Source organism: Rosa chinensis, chromosome 5, assembly GCF_002994745.2.
Source record: "Rosa chinensis cultivar Old Blush chromosome 5, RchiOBHm-V2, whole genome shotgun sequence".
NCBI lineage: Eukaryota > Viridiplantae > Streptophyta > Magnoliopsida > Rosales > Rosaceae > Rosa > Rosa chinensis.
The window spans coordinates 6312745-6337754 of record NC_037092.1 but is presented as its reverse complement, the minus strand read 5'-3'; the positions used below and the strand labels follow the sequence as shown (position 1 = coordinate 6337754).

The 25010-nt window shown below is 37.4% G+C and overlaps 6 protein-coding genes and 1 pseudogene across 11 annotated transcripts; 1 reads left to right on the top strand and 6 right to left on the bottom strand.

Moving 5' to 3' along the window:
• Nucleotides 1–1079: 1079 nt before the first annotated feature.
• LOC112164658 lies at nucleotides 1080–2724 on the bottom strand (annotated as a pseudogene).
• LOC112164656 lies at nucleotides 2725–7654 on the bottom strand. Of its 2 annotated transcripts, none has more exons than XM_024300931.2 (8): nucleotides 7203–7654; nucleotides 6318–6521; nucleotides 5678–6166; nucleotides 5314–5424; nucleotides 4614–4802; nucleotides 4151–4363; nucleotides 3647–3767; nucleotides 2725–3556 (listed from the first exon to the last, which is right to left on the bottom strand). In XM_024300931.2, the coding sequence occupies exons 1-8, from the start codon at nucleotides 7599–7601 to the stop codon at nucleotides 3444–3446; spliced, it is 1839 nt and encodes a 612-aa protein (XP_024156699.1). In that variant the 5' UTR covers nucleotides 7602–7654; the 3' UTR covers nucleotides 2725–3443. The 2 variants fall into 2 exon arrangements, with proteins under 2 accessions (XP_024156699.1, XP_024156700.1); XM_024300932.2 differs by having other exon boundaries at nucleotides 5678–6163.
• A 170-nt stretch (nucleotides 7655–7824) lies between these two features.
• On the top strand, nucleotides 7825–9425 carry LOC112165274 (transcription elongation factor 1 homolog). Of its 2 annotated transcripts, XM_024301757.2 has the most exons (5): nucleotides 7825–7958; nucleotides 8395–8523; nucleotides 8675–8745; nucleotides 9048–9069; nucleotides 9173–9425. In XM_024301757.2, exons 2-5 carry the CDS (start codon nucleotides 8411–8413, stop codon nucleotides 9234–9236), a joined length of 270 nt encoding a protein of 89 aa, XP_024157525.1. In that variant the 5' UTR covers nucleotides 7825–7958; nucleotides 8395–8410; the 3' UTR covers nucleotides 9237–9425. The 2 variants fall into 2 exon arrangements, with proteins under 2 accessions (XP_024157525.1, XP_040362497.1); XM_040506563.1 differs by lacking the exon at nucleotides 9048–9069.
• Nucleotides 9426–9628: 203 nt separating this feature from the next.
• On the bottom strand, nucleotides 9629–12582 carry LOC112165273 (transcription factor VOZ1). Of its 4 annotated transcripts, none has more exons than XM_024301755.2 (6): nucleotides 12422–12582; nucleotides 12163–12289; nucleotides 11739–12000; nucleotides 11386–11535; nucleotides 10720–11242; nucleotides 9629–10607 (listed from the first exon to the last, which is right to left on the bottom strand). In XM_024301755.2, exons 3-6 carry the CDS (start codon nucleotides 11964–11966, stop codon nucleotides 10054–10056), a joined length of 1455 nt encoding a protein of 484 aa, XP_024157523.1. In that variant the 5' UTR covers nucleotides 11967–12000; nucleotides 12163–12289; nucleotides 12422–12582; the 3' UTR covers nucleotides 9629–10053. The 4 variants fall into 4 exon arrangements, with proteins under 4 accessions (XP_024157523.1, XP_024157522.1, XP_024157520.1 ...); XM_024301754.2 differs by having other exon boundaries at nucleotides 12216–12289; XM_024301752.2 differs by lacking the exon at nucleotides 12163–12289 and having other exon boundaries at nucleotides 12422–12581.
• A 2532-nt stretch (nucleotides 12583–15114) lies between these two features.
• On the bottom strand, nucleotides 15115–18057 carry LOC112166478 (OPA3-like protein). The gene is made up of 4 exons (XM_024303336.2): nucleotides 17629–18057; nucleotides 17087–17221; nucleotides 16522–16608; nucleotides 15115–15523 (listed from the first exon to the last, which is right to left on the bottom strand). Exons 1-4 carry the CDS (start codon nucleotides 17755–17757, stop codon nucleotides 15362–15364), a joined length of 513 nt encoding a protein of 170 aa, XP_024159104.1. The 5' UTR covers nucleotides 17758–18057; the 3' UTR covers nucleotides 15115–15361.
• A 3896-nt stretch (nucleotides 18058–21953) lies between these two features.
• Nucleotides 21954–23481, bottom strand: LOC112203003 (protein FAR1-RELATED SEQUENCE 5-like). The gene is made up of 2 exons (XM_024344034.1): nucleotides 22106–23481; nucleotides 21954–22011 (listed from the first exon to the last, which is right to left on the bottom strand). The coding sequence occupies exons 1-2, from the start codon at nucleotides 23479–23481 to the stop codon at nucleotides 21954–21956; spliced, it is 1434 nt and encodes a 477-aa protein (XP_024199802.1).
• A 156-nt stretch (nucleotides 23482–23637) lies between these two features.
• On the bottom strand, nucleotides 23638–24276 carry LOC112203002 (protein FAR1-RELATED SEQUENCE 5-like). The gene has a single exon (XM_024344033.1). It carries the CDS (start codon nucleotides 24274–24276, stop codon nucleotides 23638–23640), a length of 639 nt encoding a protein of 212 aa, XP_024199801.1.
• Between the last annotated feature and the right edge of the window lie 734 nt (nucleotides 24277–25010).

Here is a 25010-nt window from a genome sequence, read left to right as displayed (position 1 = left end):
AACATCCCCTTTTACCAGACGTGTTCTTTTTATTTTGGGAGGTTGGGGTTATTTGTACCAGTCATGCACTACCTGACGTACATGTTCTACCTTCTTCGTTCTCAAAAACAGTTACTGATATCGAAGAACACGAAATTCAGGTTGAGTTCCGATAGCCATGTACAAGGCTACTTGGGTTGCAGCCCAACCCAAATTTTTCCTACTAATGTATATATACAATGAAATGGATGACACTTACATGACTTTCTCACAGACCAGTGGGTTAAAGCTTAGGTTTAACACTACTTAAGGTAATTCGTAATTGGACCAATAGAATAGGTTCCTCTATTTTTTTTTTTCCTTTTCTTTCTTTCTTTCTTTTTCTTTTTCTTTTTCTTTTTCTTTTTCTTTTTCTTTTATGGGTCTATTCTTTCTCACTAATTATACATCAAAATATTTCTAGCTTTATCTGTTCTTTTTCATGATAGGATTGAGTATGGCAAATGAGCTGTATTTCACTAAATTCACTTATTTACAGTTGGTACAATTATTGTAAATCGATAAAATGTGTACCACATAAGTATTAAAAATAAACTCAATCATTTTTTAAAATTTATATGTTTTTCGTAGAAAAAAAAAAAAAAAAAAAAAAAAAAAAAAAAAAGCTTATTGTTCTAGCCCATCTGAACTTGAATCCTGAATCCGCCCATGGCTAAAATTAGCCTAACTCATTTTCAACTCCTAACTACGTCCCTAGTTCCGATGGCCATTTCTTAACATATTTTTCTTACTTCGGATTTCATGTTTACATATAGTGTCTGTTATTTTGTGTTACTATGACTCAAAGAATGTAGTACCATGCCAAATATATGAGAATAGTATACGTGTAATTTATACAAAGGTTTTGACTTTGTCACACTGTAAGTATTGCAAAGAACTACAGACAGGAATAAATGTGTAAAGACAATTATATATCATCATTCGTAACTAAAAATTAAAAAATATATTTGTAGGGTAGCAATGTTCATTTGAGGGATTTCTATAATAATTTAAAATGTATTAATTTAAGAGGTTTGATATATAACTCATAGGCTAGGTTACAGTTTGATCATGTGATTATGTATTCACATATGTTGTAAGGAAATCAGCTAACTAATATATTTCTGTTTGTGCTGAGATACATTACTATTTTTATTTCTTTATCCATCGTATGGATTTACGTTAGATATTACAAAACAGATCCTCTTAGAATCTTATACGGTCGAATTATCAAAGTAATTTACCCAAGATTATTCTCACCAAAAAAAGAGAATAAAAAATTAACATTTTCCAGAAATTTGCAATGACGTAGTTGGAAGTTTCAATCATCCCAGCAGTTCATGCAGCTTCTGCACAAAACCATCAATATATGAGCTCTCAAGCTCTTTATTGGAGAAGAACTCCCTCCACTTAGCATGGTTGGTCCTCACCTCACTGTCCTCATCCATCACTGCTTTCACAGCTTTACAGACACCTTCCTTGGTGAACAATCCATCTTCATCTCCTTTTTCAACTTCAAATCACCACTCTTGATTCTCTCGTTGATAATCTGATCTCCCACATGTGGTAGAAGCACCAGTTGGCACTCATTCAGTAACGCCTCATTTAAAGACCCCGAACCGCAGTGAGTCACAAAGCAACCCACAGATGGGTGCTCAGTATCAAAGGCTGCTGAACCCAACCCCCATAAACCACCCCTTTTCCTTTTAGACGCAATTCAAAGCCTTCTGGTAGTGCCGATTCAATTGATTCAACTCCGGCCGGCGGTTTCAGGGCAGCGAAGAATGGCAAACCAGTTAGCTCAAAACCAAGTAACAGTTCTTGGAACTGTTCATTTTTCAGAATGCATTCACTGCCAAAAGCACAGAAAATCACCGTTTTGGGTTCGAACCCTCCAAGCCATTTTTCCCATTTCTCTTCCAACTGTGAACTTGGGGCATCTGGCACCACTGGCCCTGCAAGAGTGACCGGCTTGTCCATTTGGATTTCAAAATAGTCACAAACTGGCCCTGCCAATTCTCTTCAAGTTTTGAAACAAATTGCGTCACAATCGCTCAAAGAGGTCAAATAGCGTTTGACGAATGTCAACCCACTGCCAAATTCCTTCGTTTTCCAAGGCATCAAAAGCTCGAGCTTCGTGAGTCTGTAACTTGATTGAGAATGAACTACTGAAACACAGCAAAGGGTGTACAGGATCAACTTCATCCAATGCTTTCTTTCTTGACAGGCCTCGGTTTAGCAGGTACCATACACTTGCAGGATCAACTAGCCAGTAACATACTGACTGAATCTAATTGCCTAGTTGACGCAACAAATCGGGCAACCAGTTACTAAAATCGAAGAACACAAAATCAGGCTTGAGTTTGAGGAGATATTGTTCGATTTGGGGTCGGGTGAGGTCCATGGCGGTGGCAAGAAGAGAGCCTAAAGAGAGAGGAATGTCAGCTGTGGTTTCAGTCCCCAGAGGGAGGCCATCAACACGAGGGACATCGAGGGGAATGAATGTAATGAGATGAGGGTGGAGATTATAGTGCTGCAATTTGGATTGAGTTTTGAGAGGTAAAAAGGAGATCTTGTGGCCCCTTTCTGCAAGTTTGTTCGAGATGTGAAGATATGCAGTCAAATGCCCCATAGCAAACCATGTATACAGAGCAATATGCGGAGTTTGGTCGCTCATATTTGGACTACTACCGAACAAAATTTGACTGAAGCAAGCACTTACCTGTATTATAAAGTTCAAAGGAGATATGATCTGTTTGGCGATGGTATCTCGGCCATAAAATCCCACCACTCCACATACAAGTTACAAGATGCAATCAAATATTGGAATACAATAACTAACTCTTAACTCTTGTCTTCATGCAGATAAAACAAGCAGCTGTCCTCCATGCAGATCAAAAGCGCAGCTATCCGTCTCCTGAGCTAACACGCAGAGGTCGCAACAGTAACCCCAAACGGTAAGGCAGAGTTGCAATAGATATTTCAAAAACATTCATTTTCACTATGACCATAAGGCGAATAACTAGTAGTTGGTGCAATAACTAGGGATATGGGAGGCAAAGAATTTGTCACATATCTGCAGCTGAAGGAAGAGAAGAGTAACTAAACTTAGGGACTTTGCAGATCTCAATCATGTGATGGAGAATCTCATCCAACTGAATTCCTATGTACAAGGCACTCTTTACTTTCTTCCAGCAAAAACAAACCATTTGATTTCAAGTTGAGACTCAACTGAAAGTGAAATTAGCAATTCCTCTCAACACATCTCAGCACCAGCTTCTTATCCTATTTGTGAATATCATCATATCCTTTTCATTATCATCACCAAGATGTGCATTCTCATCCTCCTATGCACAAATAAATGGTGGCAATGTCATTACCAAGATGTGCATTCTTATCCTCGTATGCAATTAACAAGCAAATGATTATCGAACTGGCCGGGCCAACGCAAATGATGCATCTGGTTTTACTGACATCAACAACTCTATGACAGCGACCTCATCTGGGCACTGGAGCTTGAGACCAGGTTCCGTCAACCCTATTTGAAACAAACCCGATAGTGAACTCATGGACCAAAAGAATCTGAGTGTCAGTTTATAATATAATAACAGATAACAGCAGGACATACCAGGAGAAAGCTTTCTTCCTCCATATAACTCCTTCGATAAGGGATTGGCAGCCCAATGGTTAACAGCAGCCCTGCTTAGGGGTTGGAATCCCACTATCTTGCCATCTGCGGACAGAACCACCTATATATAGCCCAAAACAGCATGCAGATATATCAAAAACACCAATCATCACCAAAGTATAGAAGTAGAAAACATTCACTCCAGCACTACATCAACGTAATGATGATAATACTTTTCTCTAATAGTACATGATCAAAATGATAACACCACCAGCATCCTACAGCATTGATTCTTGAAATCAGTCACAAGAAAAGAATAACCCCTTAAACATAATAAACAAAAACAAAAAAATCTTTCCCACTAGCCAGAGAGCAAGGGCAATGGCCAAGTTGATTAATATTTGAAATTTGAAAAGTATTTGAAATGTGTCCATGTTTTGATGGAGAATGGAGATGGCTATAAGTTGAATGGGGGAAAGGACACAAGAAGGTTACTTCAGTTACCTGATAACTAGCAATATCTTGTGCCGACGCTTTCAAGTCTTCATCAATTTTATCTAAAGGGGGAGAGATTGGCACGTCTTCGTCAACAGCCATCCTCAAATAATCTGGTACTTTGCCAGTCCAAGCACCCACATTTGTTTCCAACGTTATCTCACCTGGCCAACCCAGAGAATCTTTTATCTTTTTAACAACTGATTCACAAAATGCTTCCAACTGTCCAATAAGGTTTATCAGATGATTTGAAAACAAAGTAAGATTCAGGCAAACAGTAAATCATTTATTTTCATTTCATCACAGAATTATATTAAGATAGCTTCTAGGAATAACTTCTTATGAACAACCTGCTTCTCTACTCCCATTTTGGCAGACTTGAAATTGTGCACAAATTGACTACAGATACGTAATTCAAAATGTAATAAATTGGACATGGTACACAGATATAACAGTCTTGCTGCATTCATACCTTCACGGCATCTGAACACTGATTTAGTGCACTATCAACTTCAGACGATGGAATAGACCTGTGTTCTCTCAAGTACTTGCCACCTTTATGTAGATAAGGTAAACCAAATTGACCAAGAGCACTGATTGCAACGAGAAGAATTCCACTTGCAAGGGAGACAGATAGCAATTTTAATAAGAACGAGCCCGTCTGAAATAAATGAATCCAGTAAGCACTATACCAATGAACTCAACTCAAACACATTATCCCATCTGAATTCATTAATCAAAGATTGCTGCAATTGTGTCGAATTGATCTAATGCTGAATGGGAAGCATTTAAGATAAACAAATATCTTAAGATTTATTTAAACTATTAGTAAGGCAAGGGTAAAAAAAATACTGAAAATGTATGATGACATCCTACATCTCTTATAGAGTTATAGAGAAAGAAAACAATGACGAGCAATATATCAATTTCCTTCTACATATTTACGTCTCCAAACTTCTGATACGTGTGCCATATAATTACTATATCTTTCCAGTAGCAGAAGATGGGGACTTCAGCCAACTTTTCTAGTGAGGAAAGAGAACATTCTGCTAGTATTTACCTTCTAACATCCATATGTCATTGATTATATTTAACTGCTAGTTGCAGAGCACGTCACACACACACAATCAATTGATAATCAAGAGATAAAGAAGAGATATGCTGTACATTACCTTTTTATTAGATAAGTTGGTGGAACTTGCAATAACACCACAAGATAGTTCTTTATCAGGCAAGGTGTAAAGATCTTCATAGTACATATCTATTATATCAGCCAATCCAACCTGCAAATTTTGTAAATCAGAATAATAAAGTAGCATGGAAGCCATATGTAAGATACACAAAAATCAAACATTAGAGAAGTAATCTCCAATGCGGCTTTATCGCAAAGAGAGATATATTAATAGAATAACTTCATGTAAATTATTATCATCCTATATCAGATTGCGCTAGAAAGCATTGGCATAACATGAACCTCCCAGCTATTTTCTCCAGATTGAAATCCAGAAGCCCAAAGACAAGGAATGAATAAAATACCATCTGGGAGTGTGTCAAAAGAACTTCCCAACTATTTTCCCCACATTTTCTCCAGCCTTCAAATTTCACATCCTTAAGCCGATTAGCATCAATTTGTAGCTTGTAAGCTGGAACATACTCACTAGTCCAAGAACTAAATTCTGGACCACCAATCTTTTCCAGTTTAGAGAGTGCAGATGGTGTCCACCACTTTGATTTTGCTTTTACAGACTTAAAACTGTTCTTCGTGGACTGAAAATGTTCGAGTAGACTCTTGGCATTTTCAACTATCTCATCTTCAAATAATTTGTATATGACAACTGAGGAATCTTTTGATACAGTCCTTCCAGGCTTTCGAAACCAATGAAGGAAATTACTTGGTGTTTTGCCCGTGTAATCTTCAAGAAATTGTTTTTCTGTATTTTGAAGAGCAGAGATGCAGACAACTTCTGCGAGCACAGATAAAATCCGTTCGTCTGATGAACTAAGGGTGACACATGCAGGGACCTGCTGATACGAAATGCATAAGAGAACTGAACCCATCAGTATCATGTGACACCTGCAGGACAGAGATTACTAATGATATTACATTTTACAAGAAAGTAATGCAGCCGTCCAATATCCAACTGTATAAATCTACAAATAAAGAACAAAGACAAACCTCTCTGGGGTTCTCAAGATCCTTCATATTCCTTTGAGTTCCAGGTCTGAAAACAACTAGTTGAAAGCTCCAGAGTAGTTCTAACACTACTTGTCTAAATGTCATAGAAAGTATGTTTCTAGAAGTAGTGGTTGACAGCATATCTTCAGTGATGGAGCTTCTCAATTTACCAGCTTTTTCTTTAACTTTTCTAGCAGGAAGAAACTGTTAAAAATGTCAACTTTACAACAGCCATTCAGAAAAGCAAAAACTCTCTACAAATGACATTATTCTTGACCAGAAAGGACCCTCAGGTATCAAAATATGTTCCATGGAATTTCATTTCAGTACGAAAGCAGCAAAAACACTCTGAAGTTCATAACAATCAAAACGTAATAGACACCAACCAACATGATTCATGCAGGACAAGGCACACAAGGTCGTGACACACATCTAACACACCATAGCAACCTCCCACGGCGCAATTGTGAGGACTTGTGAGACTGCTACAACAGGATAGAAGCACCTGAACTCTGCAGTTCTTAGGTTTTCCAGTTCCAAATTCTTTTTTATTCAAAATTGGAATATTAAACATTGGCTATAGTTTAGTTCCAAATCCGCTGAACTATCAAACAATGCCGCCTGGTGTTAACATTATTCAATTAACTTGGAACATTACCATGATAAGTGTTGCAATTTTAACTCTTCGGAAATTATTTAATGCCGATTTTCATACTCTAAAAACACACTATAATGCTTATAACACCAACATCTTCAGCCCCATTTTGAGTCTTTAAGCATTACAAACAACACATTACACATTACTAAACATTTGTTAATGATTGATTAGTTCTAATTCTCATCTATTACCACAAAGTTGCATGCTTTAGAGCTAAGTGAACTAACCAGCCGGGTCGAGATTGTACTGTACGGGTCGGAGTTACCCGGGAACAAAGTCTCCACAACCATAGCGGGCACGCCCTCCCTAATGTGCTCGTCGGCGGCCTCTCCTCCGTCGGCGGCGGCCGCCGTCAGAGCCTGCTGAAAATCCACTGCTCCGACTAGTCCCAGCCGCGCCAATTCGTTCTCGTACGTTCTCACGCACGGCAGGCTCTTCTCGGAGGACTCGGAAATCGCCTGGAGGACCTCCTGCTCGGTGGCCGGGGCCGATTTCCGAGAAGAAGAAGAAGAGGAGCAGGCGAGGGTAAAACGGGGATTTCGGGGTTTGGAGAAGAGAGAGCTGCAACTAGGTCGTCGGAAGGAGACGAGAGGAGGATGGAGGAAGAGAGAGTGGACGGACGCCATTGGTGAAGCTTTGAGCAATTCTGAGCTTTAGGGTTTTCGAGGTTGAGTGAGGTAGGGGATAGCGAAAGTTCCTAGGCTTTCGAAAATTGGGCTCACTTTGGGCCGGGCAGATTCGAGTCGGGTATGCGATTCGAGAAAACGAAAACGACGACGTTTGAGTTCGCAAAATTGGACCGTCACCTTTGCTTTTACACGGTTTTAAAGCGAAGCTCAGACAGGTGGGGGGGGGGAGCTCGTCGATTTTCCAAAACACTCTCTGCGCATTGTGTCTCTATTGCTCGGCGTGAACATTAGGGTTTTGATTCCGGCGAGCATTGGAGAATAGTTAACGTGGCGGCTAGTTCTTCAAATATTCCGGTAAATATTGTATGTGTGTGTTTTTTTCCTTTATTGTTGGTTTCGTTTGGATTTTATTGATCGTAATTTATATATTTGCCTCTATTTGGGGGTTAATAAACGAAGAGAATTGGAAATCTAGGTTTTTCATTAGAGATTGAATCAAATTCCAAAACATTTTGTGGAATTTGTGGATGGTTGCATGAATTTTTTTTTTTTTTGTTACAGAAATCAACGTTACACACTTGCACTGATCGAAATCTGATTTATATAATGTATATGTGTGTTTGATCTTTTTTGCTCGTAGAATGGTGCTACCTTTTTAATTATATTGATTATTGGAATGGGATTGTGGGGGAGGGAATTGTAAAAGGATGAAATGGTTGAAACTGGATATATAGAAGAATTTCGGAACATTCATTAAGTTACGTTCTTGATGGTTGGATTTTGACTGTAGAGGAGGTAGTTGAGCAATGGGGAAAAGGAAGTCAACAGCAAAGCCGGCTCCGAAGAAGCGGATGGACAAGCTTGACACCGTCTTCAGCTGTCCCTTCTGTGGCCATGGCTCCAGTGTCGAATGCCGCATGTGAGAATTTTTTTTTTTTCAATTATTTGTCTGATTTATGAGTCTTTTAACCAAATTGTAAGGCAATGCAGAACCTAATAAGGTTTACTTTTAGTGTTAAGGTTTTATATATCTGGCATTGTACTTACTTTTATTGTTTATCTTGTTTCAGTGATATGAAGAACTTGATCGGGGAAGCCAATTGCAGAATATGCCAAGAAAGCTTCAGCACAACTGTCAATGGTATATTCAAATCCTCTTGTCTCTGGCAGGGTTAATGATATATTAGTTAATCTGAAATCTTTTCTTTAGAGTCAATATCTAATTATGTGAAGCATGCAATAGGTATTCAGCATTGGATATGCTTTCTTTACTAAAACTTGTGGAAAAAGTTATGAATTTTTGAATTCTGATTCACTTTTGAAAATACGCTATATTATGAATATGTTCTTCCCTGTAAAATTACAAGGATAACGTTACTAATCAAAATTCTGCAGTTTATTGAATTTATTTATATTTATTCCTGTTTTCCCTTGTATTTGCAGCTTTGTCTGAAGCAATAGACATGTAAGTAAACCAACTCTCGCTCTCTCACCTACACACACACACACATGTGAAAAATTGTTAGTCAGCAGCTACTCTTATTGATGTGAAAGCTGTAACTCTGCAGCTACAGTGAATGGATTGATGAATGTGAACGGGTTAACCATCTCGAAGATGATGGTGATGCTTAAGAAGAAGTCCTGAAGCACCTGATGCCTAGAAAGCCAGGATACAAGGTTACCATAGCCTAGTAATTTCCAAGCTCTGTTATAATGTTGCCCTTTAGTTTTGGCCTTGTTCTAAATAAGGCTCCTAGTCAAAATGTTGAAACGACTCGAACAAGACAGTTTCGACTTGTTTGTCATGCTTTACATTTCATTTATCCAATGCACATACTGACCTTTTGTATGATGGTGAAAAAATTTGATTATGTCGCGTTCTTGTTTGGAATTGCTCTTTAACGCTGATAAGAGTTGCAATCCTTTTAGTACAAACCTCTAGGTACAGCGACCACATCTTGAGGCAAACATTATAGGGCAGTAGCTGCATTATGGATCGTAACATCAGCATCAACAAAAGTGAAGATTTTAAAACTGTGGTGCATGTTTAATACAAAACCCAATGAAATGTGCATTTATAGAGAGGTATCATTATATACCCAATACACAACAACTAGAAAGTCCATATTGCAGAATGCACCCTTAACAAACGGCATGCTGCATCCCATTCTAGTTTTGGTGAAACTGCTGATTTCCAGCTTGACATCATATCACAATTAGTTATAAAATTTGCTGACAATATGTTAGAATGTGCTCTAATGTGGCATTCCATGTGAGGCAGCTATTCACAGTATCTCCATAGAGCCAAAAATGAGCTTAGACTTCAGAATAGAAGAAACAGAAGACCAGATAGTGAAGTAGAAAATGCATGAACCCGCCACTGCTTACTGTAAACTAAAATCAAGGGCATGCTTATTCACGCCCATCAATCATCTTCCAGACTTTGGAGTTATGTTAGGTAATAGCCACTTAGATTGTCAACAAGATAATCATATGGTGGACCTGTTCCATAGTCAAATGTCCCATTTGTTGCTGTCCCTCGAGTTGGAGTGTAATAGACAGTTCCAACACCAACCTTTGCATTCACTTTGGCCCTGCCCTTCACATTGCGCTTGTTATCAGAGGGGAACTCAGCAGAAAGCCTTCCCATTTGCTTCTGGAGATCAGCAACTGAATCATTACTTAGTTTCCCCTTGGAATTTTTCTTCCCATCGACAAGTTTCAGTTCCAATCTATAGAGGGCACAAGCATCACACTTGTTGATCTCGTACTCATAAAGGTGCCACTCAAAATGGTTCAGGGGTTGCGGATCCATATAATAGGATCTCTTCAGCCCTCCGAATTCATTCATCACTTGCTTCCTTGACTCATGCCAACCTCGTCCGTTGTAATCTGGCAACGACCTCTGCTTTCTGTTACCACTCTCAAAAGCTCTTCGAGGCTTGTCAAAAAAGAGCCATTCCCGAAGCATCTCTCCCTCAAGAACCAAAAGATCAAAGAGTTCTGAAATCACATAACATAATTAGTCCACCAAATAAAATTCACAACGAAAGTCACCTATGACTTCTGATTAACATAACTAGTAAACAATGAAATATAGCTCATATGCACTTACCAGGTGCATTCCATGGAGACTTTGCAGTAGCAGCTCCCTCACACTCAGGGATTCCGACATCTTTTCCTTGTGCCTTTGCACTAAGAGCAGCAAAAAGTAGGCCATCCTTAAGGCCAATGCCCCCAGGTCGTAGGACTGGAGCCATGCCAGGTGGTCCTTCATTCAGCGCTAAAGCAGCATGAAAGCTACTGCAGTAGTCTTGACACCAATCCAACCCTTGAGCAGGCCTAGGACAATCCCAAAGTGCACACTTTGGGCCTAAGAAAGCTGAAGGTGGAGGGCATATACTTGGTAGATAACTAGTGACATGAGACAATGCATCGCCCGCACTCAAAGCTGTACCATTAAAACAACTGTAGTAGTTGTGATCAAAGTCTTGATGCAAGTCAAACTGCTGATAGTCCAATTGATTAGCCCCTTCCAAATTGTTAACACCGGCACTGCGAACTCCTAAAAGGGAGCTTTTGCCCTGATCGGCCAGTGGAAAGCCGTGTTCCTGTTGCCTATGATTCACACTGAACCCCTGAAATAAGTTGAGTACAATCACCAATCAGTGCTCGTTTACAAACTGGTTCTCCGCTTCACAGCAGAGCAAAAATAGTAAATTAAAAGCATGTTTATCAGTTTAGAAAAGAAGAAACGAGAAGGAAAGCAGGAGTAAACCACCTCTTGAAAGACCAAACTCTCTCCGACTTCCAATTTCTGATCGTTAGGCTCAGGTTTTGGTGCAGCTAACGGACTGCTGGCATCATCTTCCTCCTCACAAAGCTGCAACAGCCGACAAATGTCTGAAGAGAACGAACCAACACTACCACCCTACATTGACAAGCACCACACACCACAACTCACAACCACACCCTTTCAAAACAAAAAACATAACCCACATATTTCACATGTTGATGTATTATATTTATAGCACATGGATTACACATAAAATGCAGGTACGGAAACAATATATGATCACTGTAGTTCAATAAATGCACTGAAAAAGTATTCGTGTAAATGATCATGAAGCTAACTTGCTGCAAAGAAGAAGCTGGGGACGGCTCATTCAGCTCGGATTTCCATTCGCGGAGCATCTGATGGACTTGTTCTTCGAGGAGGGTGGCATCGATAGTGCGGCTCTCCTTCCTGGCAAACTGGAGATCCATGAACATGCCCTGCAAGTCATCGACACGGTTCTTGGCTTTGTCCTTGAAGAGCTTATGAGAAACCGACTTGCAATTGCTCTTCGAACCCTTCCTCATCACAAACACCCGCCCCCTCGTCACTTCTTAAACCCTACAATTCACAAATCAAACACACACCCATCTCAGATTACCATAAACCCATCAAAAATTTCAACAGACCCACCTCAGATTATCAAAAACCCATCAAGATTATCACAGGAAATAAGAATACCTGAATTTTATGAGCAAAAAAAAAAAAAATCACAAAACTCACCAACCATACTAATAAAATTCAAAATCAAATCAAACTGTTATGAATGAGTGAACCTCTATAATCAAAAGCAACCCAGCTCAAATCACAAGATGCAGTGAGAATTAGCACCAAATCGGAGCTTGTTTTGCTGAAAATGGAAAAAAAAGAGGGTTTCGGGATCGCAGAGGGTGAGGGGTAGATAGAGAGAGAGAGATAGATAGATAGCTATAAAGAGAAGGGGAAAGTGAAATATTCTCGACCCAAAAAAGAGATGCTTTACCCGTTTTCTCAAAGTGTTTGATTCCAAGTTCCACAGAGCCCAGAAACTGAAACCGGGTTTGTGGCTTGGTGGAGTGTTGATGATGAAGTAGTAGTGACTGACTTGTCTTTTGGCTCGCTTTTCTCTGCTGCCTATGAATTGAAAGCTATGCGAGGTGAGGTGTTGGGTAATGGGTGAAAAATGGGGGCCTTTATCAGCAATGGGATGTCATTTTCTGATTTTCTTAAAAGTCAGAGCTTCGTAAATCGGGCCTCCGTGTCCGAAACACTCTAACGTGATTGGTTGTATGAGTAGATTAACAACGTCTTAATCTATTTAGAATTTAGGTCGTAAAGGTTAAATATGCACTTCTACTGGTATGGTCAAGTAGAATCATTTTAAGTAGTGTCCGGTTGTTTATTTGGTAACTTGGAATGGAAGTTGTTAATCATAGAATGTTGGCCGACGTAAGGATTAGAAGTGCACTCTTACTCGGTTGAATAGAAACTTAAATGATCTTTGTTTGATAACTTGATATGAAAGTTAGCACTTTTCAAGATGGTTATAATTAAGATAGTAAGATAAGTTTTTAACGGCTATATACGTTTTAAACTTATTTTTGATTATGTATGTTTTATTTTTATTTTTTTCTTTTTTAGTCATATTGGAGGAGAATTGAACCTCTGAGATCCTGACTTAGTATAATAACTCAATTCTCAACTCCCCTCATCACTTAGGCTAACTCAAAGGTATTAAAGTTTGCTTCATTTAAGGACAATTTTTAACACTTTACTTCCTTCTAAAACTTTATATTGAAACTATATAACATTTGAGTCTTTATTATTATCTCTTTCTATTTTTTAGAAAATTTGAATGTTTATTTCTACTCATAGTATATGTCTATACTATATATATATATATATATTTTTTTTTTTTTTTTTTTTTTTTTTTTTTTTTTTTTTTAAAGGATGTCTATACTATATTTAAGAGAAAATAGTTTGTCAGCCAAAATTAAAATTACATAAATACCTTTAATATATTAAAAACTTTGAAAACTAATTAATTAAAAAGAATAAACAAGTAAACTTTAAGAATAACAAAAAATAAAAAGTAAAGAAAAATACAGCTTTAAATAACTACCACTCCCACACCAATCACCTTGTTGAACACACAATAGTTTTATTTTACGAACAACTGAAGCTATTCTTTTTGAAAAAACCATATCAACCCCTACACCTATTTGACTCTTCAACCAAATGCGGTCGTTACCTTTCGCTTATCCATCTTTTCTTTAGAGCATCTTTAACATACTCTCTATTATGGCTCTTTAGCTATTTTGGAGAGCATGTTTAGCTTTTTATCTATTTTAGTAGCTGCACCAGACTCCTAAGTGACTCTCTATTATAACTTTTAGCTATCTCGCTCCTAAATATAGAGAGCAAGCTGAGGCTCTCTATAATTTAAAACATTCATTTCAAGTTATTTTATGTAGTTTATAAATGCATTTAAACTATTTAATCTTTATTTATTTAAAAAATAAAATAAATTCAAAACTAGCTAAAATAGAGAGCATTGATGCAGACATATTTCTAAAGTGACTAGCTAAAATGACTTTTTAGCTATTTTGACTAAAATTTAACTCAAAAAAAAATTAACTCAAAAATTACTAGCATTGCTAAAGATGCTCTAATAACGTGGCTCAGAATTATGGTTCTTATAATTCCTATCATTGCTTAAGATGTGTAAAGCATAATTTGGAGACGAAACCTAAATCATGAGAAATATAGTAATTGTGCCTTTTACTGAAAATGGTTCAAAAAGAGTGCTATAAAAGAACTTGACTTGGACTGGGGATTTGTATGTTTCCAATAATTGGCTCATATTTGGTCAGTTGAGGAAGCACAATCAAAAACAAAAGCTTACAAGCGAAGAGTCTACAAAAACACCATCCTATGCATAGTTGGATTGGGAAGAGAAGGGAAGTATAGGCGACTAAGAAAAGAATAAAGAGCTCATCCACTACCATCCACCATATTCCTTCTAGATACCCCATCCTCCTTTCATATTTGAGATAGAAGAGAATTAAAAGGATGGTTCTGCAAGGTGTAATGTGTCATAATACTAAACACGACCAGAAGCATCTTATGTTTAGAATTTAGGCATTTTGTTGGGCCCTAATACTACTATACAAGATAAACCTAATTGCCCTAATTCACTTGACTTTAGAAAAAAGGAAACTTTTAGAGCAAACCAACTATTCTCCTTTTGGTGTTCATACTGATTTAATCTTTTATTATTATTAAAATACTGATTTAATCTGTGGTGTTTATACTTTGATATATCCTGTTTTCCATATATCCTATACTAACTAAGCTATACAGCTTTCATTCTCCAGAAAATTGACAAACTACCCTTGTTGATATTGTTACTCGTCGAAAAAAGTTATAAAATTCATTTTATTTTATAAATGCTTGAACAACATTTGCCAAAGAACAATTTCTTGATAAAAGTTACAAATATATAAATCATCGGCAAGTTGCAAAAGAATATTTCACTTAACGAAATTGGCGAAAAAAGTTGAGATATTTGCTTTTATATTATGAGATAATCTTTTGACCATGACATTATATAAGAGCAAGTAGCTAAATTCATACTTAAAACACCCCTGCACACAAAAAAGAAGACCGTTAAAGTTGCAAAATTACTTTTTTTCAAATATCTTTTGCATTCTCACTTTTGATAACGATTGTTTATACAGATTTCCATTCTATTCTTATTTCACATCTGTTCAAACAGCACCTCAACTCTTTCAATTATATTCATCTACATCTGCAAAAATATAAGCCAGACATCAATCGGAGATTATCATCAATGGTCAAAAGAATTGAGGGGAGAAATTTTCCCCCGTTACAAATTAAAGATCTTTTTGTCATGATTTATTTAATTTATCTTGTAACCGGATCAAGCTGGTTTTACTGACTTTGCACCTTCTGTATCGGCAACACGCTTGAAATTAAAAATACCACCGAGTCCTTGTCCCTTAGCAAGCTTCTCCAGTTCTTCATATTTGCTCCTTAGAAGCTCCACTTCTCTAGATAACTCTTCATCTCTTTGCTTCATTGTCTGAAACAATGGTGAATGAAAGGCGAATTAGGCCAATCAATATTGACAGCTAGTGGTCAAAGAAGCATGGAGAAGTACCATGAAACACTAATTCATTCTGTCTATAAAATCCTTTAAAACACTTCATCACACAATACAAGTTGGTGCTTGAATCATATAACACTACAGTTTTTCTTAACAACTGCGGTTATGGAGATTATATGACTGTTTCAAATTACAAGTCTAACCAGGTCACCTGGATCATTCTATTCATGATCATTCACGAAGATGTTGAATATTAGATATCCATAACCTTGGACTAGCTCCTAGGTACAGAGTGCACTGGATCGTAAAGTGATACTTAATGGCATTGCTCTATAGCCATCTAGCTTTCATTTGGCTTTAGGAAAGGACAAGCTAAATTTGTATAATTCCTCTCCAGATAATACATTTTCTCATTGGGGGGGGAAGGTAAAACCTAACATGAGAACTAGAAGCTGCTCTATTCATTTTCACTGTAATGAACAAAGTATAGTGACAGAACTGATCTGGGAACTGGACTTTAGCAAGACTGAATATTTTTGGATACAGCACAAACTGTATTTCATGATAGAAAAGGGACATTTTCTGTTTTCAGACATTTTAAAGATAAGCTGTCTCTTTATTCGGGAAATAAAACAGTTGCGTAGATAATTGCAGTTATTTAAGAAATCTACGTAAGCTACAAAACACTAAGAAATTTTTATCAACATATTGAAACTAGTGCTTAACTTTATTGCGCATATGACCAAGACCTCAAGTACAAACATATGACGACCAGCTTGTTGACATTTTCACTGACATCACTGAACTGTATTAGCACTTTAAAAAAGAATTGGAGCTCAAAACAGACATCAAAAGGAGAGTAGAATTGCAGCAGAATATAAACATCTAAATAACTCTAGCAGGTCAAGGCTGCCCTATAAATGCAAATCAAACAATGACTAGGTACTGTTTAACAAAGAAACTAGTGCACATACCTCCAGTTCTTGCTTTCGTGCTTCCTCCTTTCTGGCTTCTGATCTGGCACTTCTTTGAACTTCAAAGATCAGAGCAACTCCTGCAACCTGTATATTTAGAAACGGGCATGTAAGTAATGATACAAGTCCTCCAATAATCAATATAAGTACATTGTTTTTAGTGGAACAAACATGATCCGAGTCAAATTCCTGCGTTGCTCGAAGTACAAAACCACAACCCCCAATGTTATATACAAAAGCATACTAGGCCAGCACAATATTCCCAGCCATTAAGCATGGGAGTTTCTATAAGGATCCTATATATTAATCACCAACTTTTTGAGTCCTTGAGTTCCAACTAACAGTAGAGCAGTCAATTTTGTTTCATGTTAGACAGGAGCATTCAAACAATTTATCACCGACAATACATCTTGATTCTTGACTTTCATCCACAGGCAGACTCACAACCAACATATTGCTACGTAAACACATAATGACTGTTGACTAATCAGAATACCGTATATGTAAACAGTGAAAAGATGTCTTTGATAAGTTCAACAAACGAATAGCTAGGTTCAAAAATTACCGTGAAGACAAAGAGCTCCCCGATGAGGTCCACAGCAGCCTGCACAGCCTTCTCCTCATTCAAGGGACGAATCTCGACATCAGTTGCGTGACTATAGAGGCGTCTTTGCATTTTCGTCGTGATTTGATGGTTTGCCTGTTACCAAATACATTACAGAGAATCCCCCAATAGCTAATTGCATATAACGAAAAAAGTAAATTTCTTATAAGCAGCATTAGAACCATTGTTTTTAAATTGTAATGCCACACTTCATACATAAAATGCATCTTAACCATTTACAAAAAGATCAAAGTAACAAAAACCCTGAAAGCATTTCACATGAGTAGAACTAGGAGCTCAATTTTAGTAATTCTCCACAACAATTTCACAATGCTATAGAACACAAAATGCCCAGATAGGCGGACAGCTGAGGAACTCAATCAGCAACAGAAAAGATCAAACCTTTCAAACTGGGTCAAGCACAAGTCATCAATCAATGGCCAAGAGACTGCATTTTGGGTTCATATTTTAACGAAATACCAAAGACCCATGAGCAACAATACCTGAGCCATGTTGACGATGATTTGGCGGAACCTGGGGTGCTTCCCAGCTGCATGTTTAAGCCTGGCGGCTACAGGTTTGCTCATAGTTTTTAAGAGCAAAGTTCCGAGCTTTACAAGCGGGAGTACCATTGCCGATCTGAGAACCCAAGTTTCTTGGATTGAAAGCCAATAAGAATAAGCTGAATGCTGAAGAATTAAGGGTCTCGATGAAATTCGAAATGGGGTGGTTACATATCAGGGTGGGCTTGACTGGTTCAAAGGGTGAGTGGGTTTCTTCTTGGTGACCAAGACAATGGAGAAGGTCAGCGAGAGAGAGAGAGAGAGGAGAAGAAGAAGGCGCGTGGGCAAATGGGGTTTGGGTTTGGAATTTGGGGCCGAAGTTTTTCAGGGGGAAATATGCAAATTGATCTGTCTCGTCTCTGGGTCAGCGGCTCTTGCTTTGGTTTGGGTTTCACTTTCGAGTTTTTCACTCCCGTCTCGTTGGATTGTTTGAAACTTGGAAAGGGAAAAACAATGGTAAAAATTAGGAAACTTCTTTTCTCCAGTTAAAACTAAAAATTTTGATGCGCTATTTGTGAGTTCTCTGTTATCCGTATATAGTACATTAATGTATAAAACTATAATACAACAAGTATACCGACTCTGTATGGTAGTAGATCGGTTCCACAACTATGTAACTAAAGATGGTTATTATTGTAAGGAGATAATCTACCATTGTTCAACCGTTATGAATGTCAGGAGTAGAGAGGAGATATCAAAGGTGTGTATGGGTAGGGGATGAGAGAGTGAAAAGTATTTGATTATTGGTCGGTGAAATGATTGAAAGGCTAATTAGTACATCGAGTTGGTTAGAAAAAAGACAAACAACAATTTCAAGATAGAGAATTAGACGAGACAGTTTTGAGAGACCAAAAATGACACGAGAGATGAAGATATCGAGTGCTAAGTGTGAGAATAGTGTCTTGGCCGAGGGGAAGCGCTTAACCCCTAAAGTAAGGGGAGTATAAATTAATTGTATCAGAAGTATCAAGTGGAAAAGAAGTTTCGACTGCATCACAAGCGAAGTCAAAGATTTTTTTATTTTTTGGACAAAAGGTATATGGATTGGGGACATTTGGATTGATTTAAAGTCTTACGTATCTACTTCAGTTGATTTCATATTTTGATTTCGCTAATTGGTTCTATTGGTTTGTATGAAGCGTATTAGAGGATATGTACTATGTATGGTGTGTACTATTTGGTGGACATTCTAACCTTATTGAGGCTTTTAACATTTTAACATTATGCCTCGTTTGGTTCACGGAATCATCGGAAAAGGAAACTCAATCTTTTCTTGTGTTTGGAATGGAAAACGAAAGGAAATACTTTCTTGTAGGAAGAGAAAATAAAGGGGAGAGATGAATGCTAGCAACCTTCTCCTCCAACCTTTCCCTTTCTACCCTCCCCACTTATCTTATGTCATGTGGATTCATTTATGATTACAATATGTATATTTACCAGGCCCGCTCACCTGCGGGACGAAAATAAAGGGACAAAACGGGACAAAACCATCCCAGCCGTTGGATCTTAATTCAGTTGATCAAACGGACAAAACGGCAAACCATTAAAACAAATTTTTTTTTAACCTATTATCCAATCCCGTTTAGTCTCAACCAAGACTCTACGTTCAATCTTGGGTTCTTCCTCCTCCCTCGTCTCCACGTTCAGTCTTGAGTTCTTCCTCCTCCCTCGCCTCCCATATACCATTCTTGATTCATCCTCATCCTCATCATCATAAGATTGGCCTATCTTGAAGGTATTTTTCTTAGATTTTACTCTCTCTCGATTTTAGGGTTTTTTATTTTTATTTTTTCTCTTCAGTTTGGGTGAATCATGGAGCCATCGTATTTTGTTTGATGATTTCATTTCTGGTGTTATGATTTGATTGTCGAAATTTTGGTATTCTTTTGCAAGTATTGATTTTGCTGGGATATAGAGTTGGTCAAAAGAAATTGAAAAAAGGTCAATACTTTTTGTCCTGACTTTTTGTCCATGGAATGGATTGAATCATTGAATAGGAAGCCTCATTGACCCAAAAAGGTCAATACTTTTTGTCTTGGTTTCATTGTCTTAATTTTGGTTGTTCATGTGGAAGTATTGATTTGTGGTTGCAAATGGAAATTGGTTTAGTTTTCGGATTTGAATTCCTGCTCAAAATTCGATTGACTGGAGTTGGTCAAAAGAAATTGAAAAAAAATCAATACTTTTTGTCCATGGAATGGATTGAATCATTGAATAGGAATTAGTCAGTCAGTCAATGTTGGTCAAAATTCAATTGACTGGAGTTGATCAAAAGTCAAAATCTTTGAGTCATGCACACACCTAAGGTGTATCACAGTTGTCAGTCAATGTTATGTAGGCACCCTCAGAGAGTAATTAGTATGGATTCTTCAAAAGAATATGGTGATGCTCCCTCTGGTTTGGAGATATAGTCCCCAGTTACCATCATCATGAAATCTTTTGCTGCAACAGAGGTTGGTTAGGCTGTTGATAGGTTGAAGCAGTGGGAAGAAAGGATCTAATAAGATTTTTTTTCCAAATTAGTGAAGATATTTTTTTTTCTCTGGACTAAATCAGCAAGAGAAAGTTTCATAGTTAAATCTCTTCTGGACTTTGTAAATATGTCAACTGCTTCTTCTCACATTTTCAACTGGTTGGTGTGACCTCAAGCCACTAGTTAAAGGAAAAACAAATAATGTGGTATTGGAAGCTAGTTCATTCTACATTTATACCATGTGAATTGCAAACCAAAAAACTCAAGTTCTAGGAATCTGAAAGTTAGAGCGAGGAGAGAAATACTATTTGCTTCGTTTGAGTATGGTTTTAATCTCTCACTTTATGTGGTCCTTCTTGTTTTCTATATTTGTGGGATGTATACTAGTTACAATTTTTTCATCATGGTCCTCGCTATTTTTGTTTCCATTGGATGATTTTTATTTGACTAATTTCATTTTTGTTTATGTAGGTCAGGGTACAGTTCTTGTCTGCTGAAGGCAAAACCCTTGCCAGTTTGAGCCATCCATGCATGTTATATTTTAAAAGTGAGCCATCCGTGCATAATACAATCCTGGCGCTGGTATTCACGAAATATACGATGCATCCATGACCCTTGAATCAGAACTTCCCCTGTTTAAAAGGATTATATGGAACTGGAGGAGAACTTTATTTGTTTGCTGTAAAAGTTGGAGAGATACTGATTCAACCAGTTAGAGCATCTCCAATGGCTTTTTCTTTTGGTTTGGGTCAAATTTGAACTTGACATATGACATGGCAAATTTGATATAACAATATTTTGACATCCTTTAAGCTCCAATGGCTATGTCAAATTTGAATATTACTTTAATATATAAAATTCTATTTATGTTGTTTTTCCTTCTTCTTTTTTTAATCTTGTAAATCAATTGAGATGCAATTGAGAGATGCAATTGAGATTATGAGACATTTGATTCCCAACAGACATTTGTCTCTGTTATAGTTACTTGGTCAGTGACATGGTCAGTTACGTGACCAGTTACATGACCAGTTACAGTTACTTGGTCAGTGACATGGTCAGTTACATGGTCAGTTACGTGACCAGCTACATGACCAGTTATAGTGACATGGTCAGTTACATGGCTAATTACAGTTACTTGGTCAGTTACTTGGTCAGTTACGTGACCAGTTACATGACTAGTTACAGTTACTTGGTCAGTGACATGGTCAGTTACGTGACCAGCTACATGACCAGTTATAGTGACTTGGTTAGTGACATGGTCAGTTACATGACCAGTTACAGTTACTTGGTCAATGACATGGTCAGTTACTTGGTCAGTGACATGGTCAGTTACATGGTCAGTTACATGGTCAGTTACGTGACCAGTTACTTGGTCAGTGACATGGGCAGTTACTTGGTCAGTGACATGGTCAGTTACATGGTCAGTTACGTGACCAGTTACTTGGTCAGTGACATGGGCAGTTACTTGGTCAGTGACATGGTCAGTTACATGGTCAGTTACGTGACTAGTTACATGGCCAGTTACAGTTACTTGGTCAGTGACATGGTCAGTTACTTGGTCAGTTACGTGACCAGTTACAGTTACTTGGTCAGTGACATGTAACTGACATCCCAATTCACAATCACAAGTTATAATCATAATGCAAAAGAATATACACAAGTTCTGGGCAGTGGATGAATGAAAAAACATTCATTGAATGACAACCCAACTGATGCATATTACAATCCATTACATATAAAAAAAACTTGTGATTATGCTGAAACAAAACAGAAGAAAGATCAACTTCATCCTTTACATGCTAAGTGGTGCTTCATTTGATTGCTCAGTGGGGTTGATTTGTATGCTTGACCTGCTCATATACAATATCAATGATACATTAATAAGCATGAAATAGATCACATCAAGAAATAAAAGCAAGTGTTAGTAGTAAATAAAGTTATTACCCATTAGCATTGTGCTTCTCACATGTTTTTATGTTGTGCCCAGTTTTACCACATTTTCCACAGTTTCTCTGCCTATTCATTGCAATTTCTTTGGATGACTTCAACCTCTTCCCACTTCCTTTTGCCTTTGATTGAGATGGTTCTTCAATGAGTATTTCCTGAGGTATTCTTTTTTTTTTTTTTGTGGATGGAAGTTCCTCAACACCCAGATTTGAGAAAAGTTCTTTAATACCAAGGCGAAGGGAATGGAGTCCATCTGTGAAATATTTTGTTGTTTCTTGTGAAAGAGACGCCTCATCAATTACACCTTGTGAAAGTTGAGATAATTGAATATATCTCATCATCAATGACTTATCACCCACATCTTTCACTTCGACACCATCATCATCCCAAACTCTTCCAACTTTTGCATTTTTTGTCCACCTATCCAAGATGTATTCAATTGGCAAATGTACCATATTCATACTTCGAAAAAAGAAAATGATATGCCTACATGCAATTCCTTCAACCTCAAAGCCTCCACAACTACACTTGGCAAAACCAGAAACTTTGTCATGAACTATTTGTCGCAATTTCCAGCTTTGTTCATCATCTGCAGCCCTTAAAACATTATACACGCATTCATTTTCATCTTCCTTCAAAGTTTCACATTTCAAGTAAGCAGTACTCTTGACAACCTCATCTTGGAACCTCAAAAATATTTCTTTTGTGTACACCTCACGCATTTGCTTTTCTATGGGATAGTAAGTCCTTGTCTTTGGAATTTCATTACTATCAACATGATCACGAATCAGTTCTTCATGCCTTTGTTGTCTAAGTCCCCTTTTAATCCTTGTAGCAAAATCCAATAAAGAATTGTTCACCGAAACAAATGATTTGAAGAATGAATGGTTACTCTCAACTCTTTGACTACTTTGCATACCCGCATGAAAGATGTGATTGCAAAATGCAGGGACCCATTTACTTCGTAGTTCATACATTGTGTTCAACCACGCATGATTTTCTTGACTACTTTGTTGCACAGCATTCTTCCAACTAGCTTCAAATTCTTCTTTAGTCTTGGAGTTATATACACTGGCTTTGAAGAGTCCATAATAACTTTGAGCAATCACAGGACCAAGCTTATCTCGAAATTTAAACATGATATGCCAAAGACAAAAACGGTGGAGTGTAAGTGGAAGAACTTGAGCAATGGCTTTTGCAATTGCTGGATCTTGATCAGTAATTATAACTTTCGATGGACCACTAGGCATAGCTTTCAACCATTGTTCCAGTAACCAAATAAAAGACTCAGATTTCTCATCACTTAGAAGTCCACAACCAAATACAATTGTTTGGCCATGATGGTTGACGCCAGTGATTGGAGCAAAGATCATGCGATATTTGTTTGTGTTGTACGTGGTATCAAACACAACAACATCGTTAAAGAAATAATATGCTTTTTTTTAGGTAGGATCAGCCCAAAAGCAACGATTGATCCTATTTTCTTCATCTCGGTCAACTTCAAAATAAAAAGACGGCTTCTTTTCCTTTTATGACTCTAAGAACTCAAGTAGCATAGTTGCATCATGTCCCTTCACTTCTTCCCTTGAATCTCTTTCAAAGTTTCTCAAATCTCTGGGAATACATCCAACATTCCGTATACCACCTGCCACAGTCTCCATTATTTTGAATTGTTGACTTGTTCGAACATTAACACTACTTAGCTTTTCCATAAGACACTTTTTTGCCTTTGTAAGCTTGCGGTGTGATGGTAATAAATGTACTCTTTTGGGGGTTGTAAGTTCATGTGTATGAGCCTCCTCGAAGTCACTTACACACCAATTTTTGCTTGCCTTGTTAAAGACGATGTTCAACCTTGCCTTACAACCCATACGCTTTATTCCGCACCTCCTTTCTTCCATGGTCGATGAATGTTGCCGTCTTGAGTTCTCATAAGTCTCATCTGTTTTTCCTTCCTTGGAACATAAAAATTGTTTCCAAGTAATCTCTCCAGTCACCTTACTTCTCTTAGTTGAACCCATTCTCACACTAAAACCAATAGTCTTTGCATATATCTCATTGTAAAAGTAATAGGCCTCCTCTATTGATTCGAATTCTTGACCAAGCCGAAGTTTTGGTTCATCTACAACAACATTCTCATTTGTCTCTTGTAACGATGGTTCACCCATCATAAAGCTATAGCATTATATTACAAACACCCTGTACAAACACAGCTATAATTAGAATTTCACCATAACAGAGTCAAAGACATAACACTAATAAAAAAGAAGTTAAAAACTAAACACAATTTCAATTCAAGCATTTTACTTATATTATAATTGAGCTCTTCATGTATGGAATTGCATTTTGACGACAAAATTGTGTGAAGCCATGAGCTCCTCATTAAACAAATCTATGTTGACCATTTGAGATTTTAGTGCTCTGAATTAACATATTGCCCTACTTGAAAAAGATTTTTAAAAAAAAGAAAAAAAAAAGCAGAAACTTTGACCGTGAGACAGAGAATGAAATCAAAATTAAGACAATGAAACCAAGACAAAAAGTATTGACCTTTTTGGGTCAATGAGGCTTCCTATTCAATGATTCAATCCATTCCATGGACAAAAAGTCAGGACAAAAAGTATTGACCTTTTTTCAATTTCTTTTGACCAACTCTATATCCCAGCAAAATCAATACTTGCAAAAGAATACCAAAATTTCGACAATCAAATCATAACACCAGAAATGAAATCATCAAACAAAATACGATGGCTCCATGATTCACCCAAACTGAAGAGAAAAAATTTTTAAAAAAAAAAAAAACCCTAAAATCGAGAGAGAGTAAAATCTAAGAAAAATACCTTCAAGATAGGCCAATCTTATGATGATGAGGATGAGGATGAATCAAGAATGGTATATGGGA

Excerpts from the sequence above, each read along its gene's own strand:
- LOC112164656 (XM_024300931.2), bottom strand. The coding sequence starts at position 7,601 with ATGGCGTCCGTCCACTCTCTCTTCCTCCATCCTCCTCTCGTCTCCTTC. Across the intron at positions 6,167-6,317 it reads ATCTTGAGAACCCCAGAGAG|CAGGTCCCTGCATGTGTCAC; the intron begins GTTTGTCTTTGT and ends ATTTCGTATCAG. Across the intron at positions 4,364-4,613 it reads AGTGTTCAGATGCCGTGAAG|TTGGAAGCATTTTGTGAATC; the intron begins GTATGAATGCAG and ends CTTATTGGACAG.
- LOC112165274 (XM_024301757.2), top strand. The coding sequence starts at position 8,411 with ATGGGGAAAAGGAAGTCAACAGCAAAGCCGGCTCCGAAGAAGCGGATG. Across the intron at positions 8,746-9,047 it reads CTTCAGCACAACTGTCAATG|CTTTGTCTGAAGCAATAGAC; the intron begins GTATATTCAAAT and ends TTGTATTTGCAG. Across the intron at positions 9,070-9,172 it reads TTGTCTGAAGCAATAGACAT|CTACAGTGAATGGATTGATG; the intron begins GTAAGTAAACCA and ends GTAACTCTGCAG.
- LOC112165273 (XM_024301755.2), bottom strand. The coding sequence starts at position 11,966 with ATGAGGAAGGGTTCGAAGAGCAATTGCAAGTCGGTTTCTCATAAGCTC. Across the intron at positions 11,536-11,738 it reads CAGCTTCTTCTTTGCAGCAA|GGTGGTAGTGTTGGTTCGTT; the intron begins GTTAGCTTCATG and ends TTGTCAATGTAG. Across the intron at positions 11,243-11,385 it reads AGAGTTTGGTCTTTCAAGAG|GGGTTCAGTGTGAATCATAG; the intron begins GTGGTTTACTCC and ends AACTTATTTCAG.
- LOC112166478 (XM_024303336.2), bottom strand. The coding sequence starts at position 17,757 with ATGGTACTCCCGCTTGTAAAGCTCGGAACTTTGCTCTTAAAAACTATG. Across the intron at positions 16,609-17,086 it reads GGGAGCTCTTTGTCTTCACG|GTTGCAGGAGTTGCTCTGAT; the intron begins GTAATTTTTGAA and ends CTAAATATACAG. Across the intron at positions 15,524-16,521 it reads CACGAAAGCAAGAACTGGAG|ACAATGAAGCAAAGAGATGA; the intron begins GTATGTGCACTA and ends CCATTGTTTCAG.
- LOC112203003 (XM_024344034.1), bottom strand. The coding sequence starts at position 23,481 with ATGATCTTTGCTCCAATCACTGGCGTCAACCATCATGGCCAAACAATT. Across the intron at positions 22,012-22,105 it reads GAGAAGCACAATGCTAATGG|GTCAAGCATACAAATCAACC; the intron begins GTAATAACTTTA and ends GTATATGAGCAG.
- LOC112203002 (XM_024344033.1), bottom strand. The coding sequence starts at position 24,276 with ATGGGTGAACCATCGTTACAAGAGACAAATGAGAATGTTGTTGTAGAT.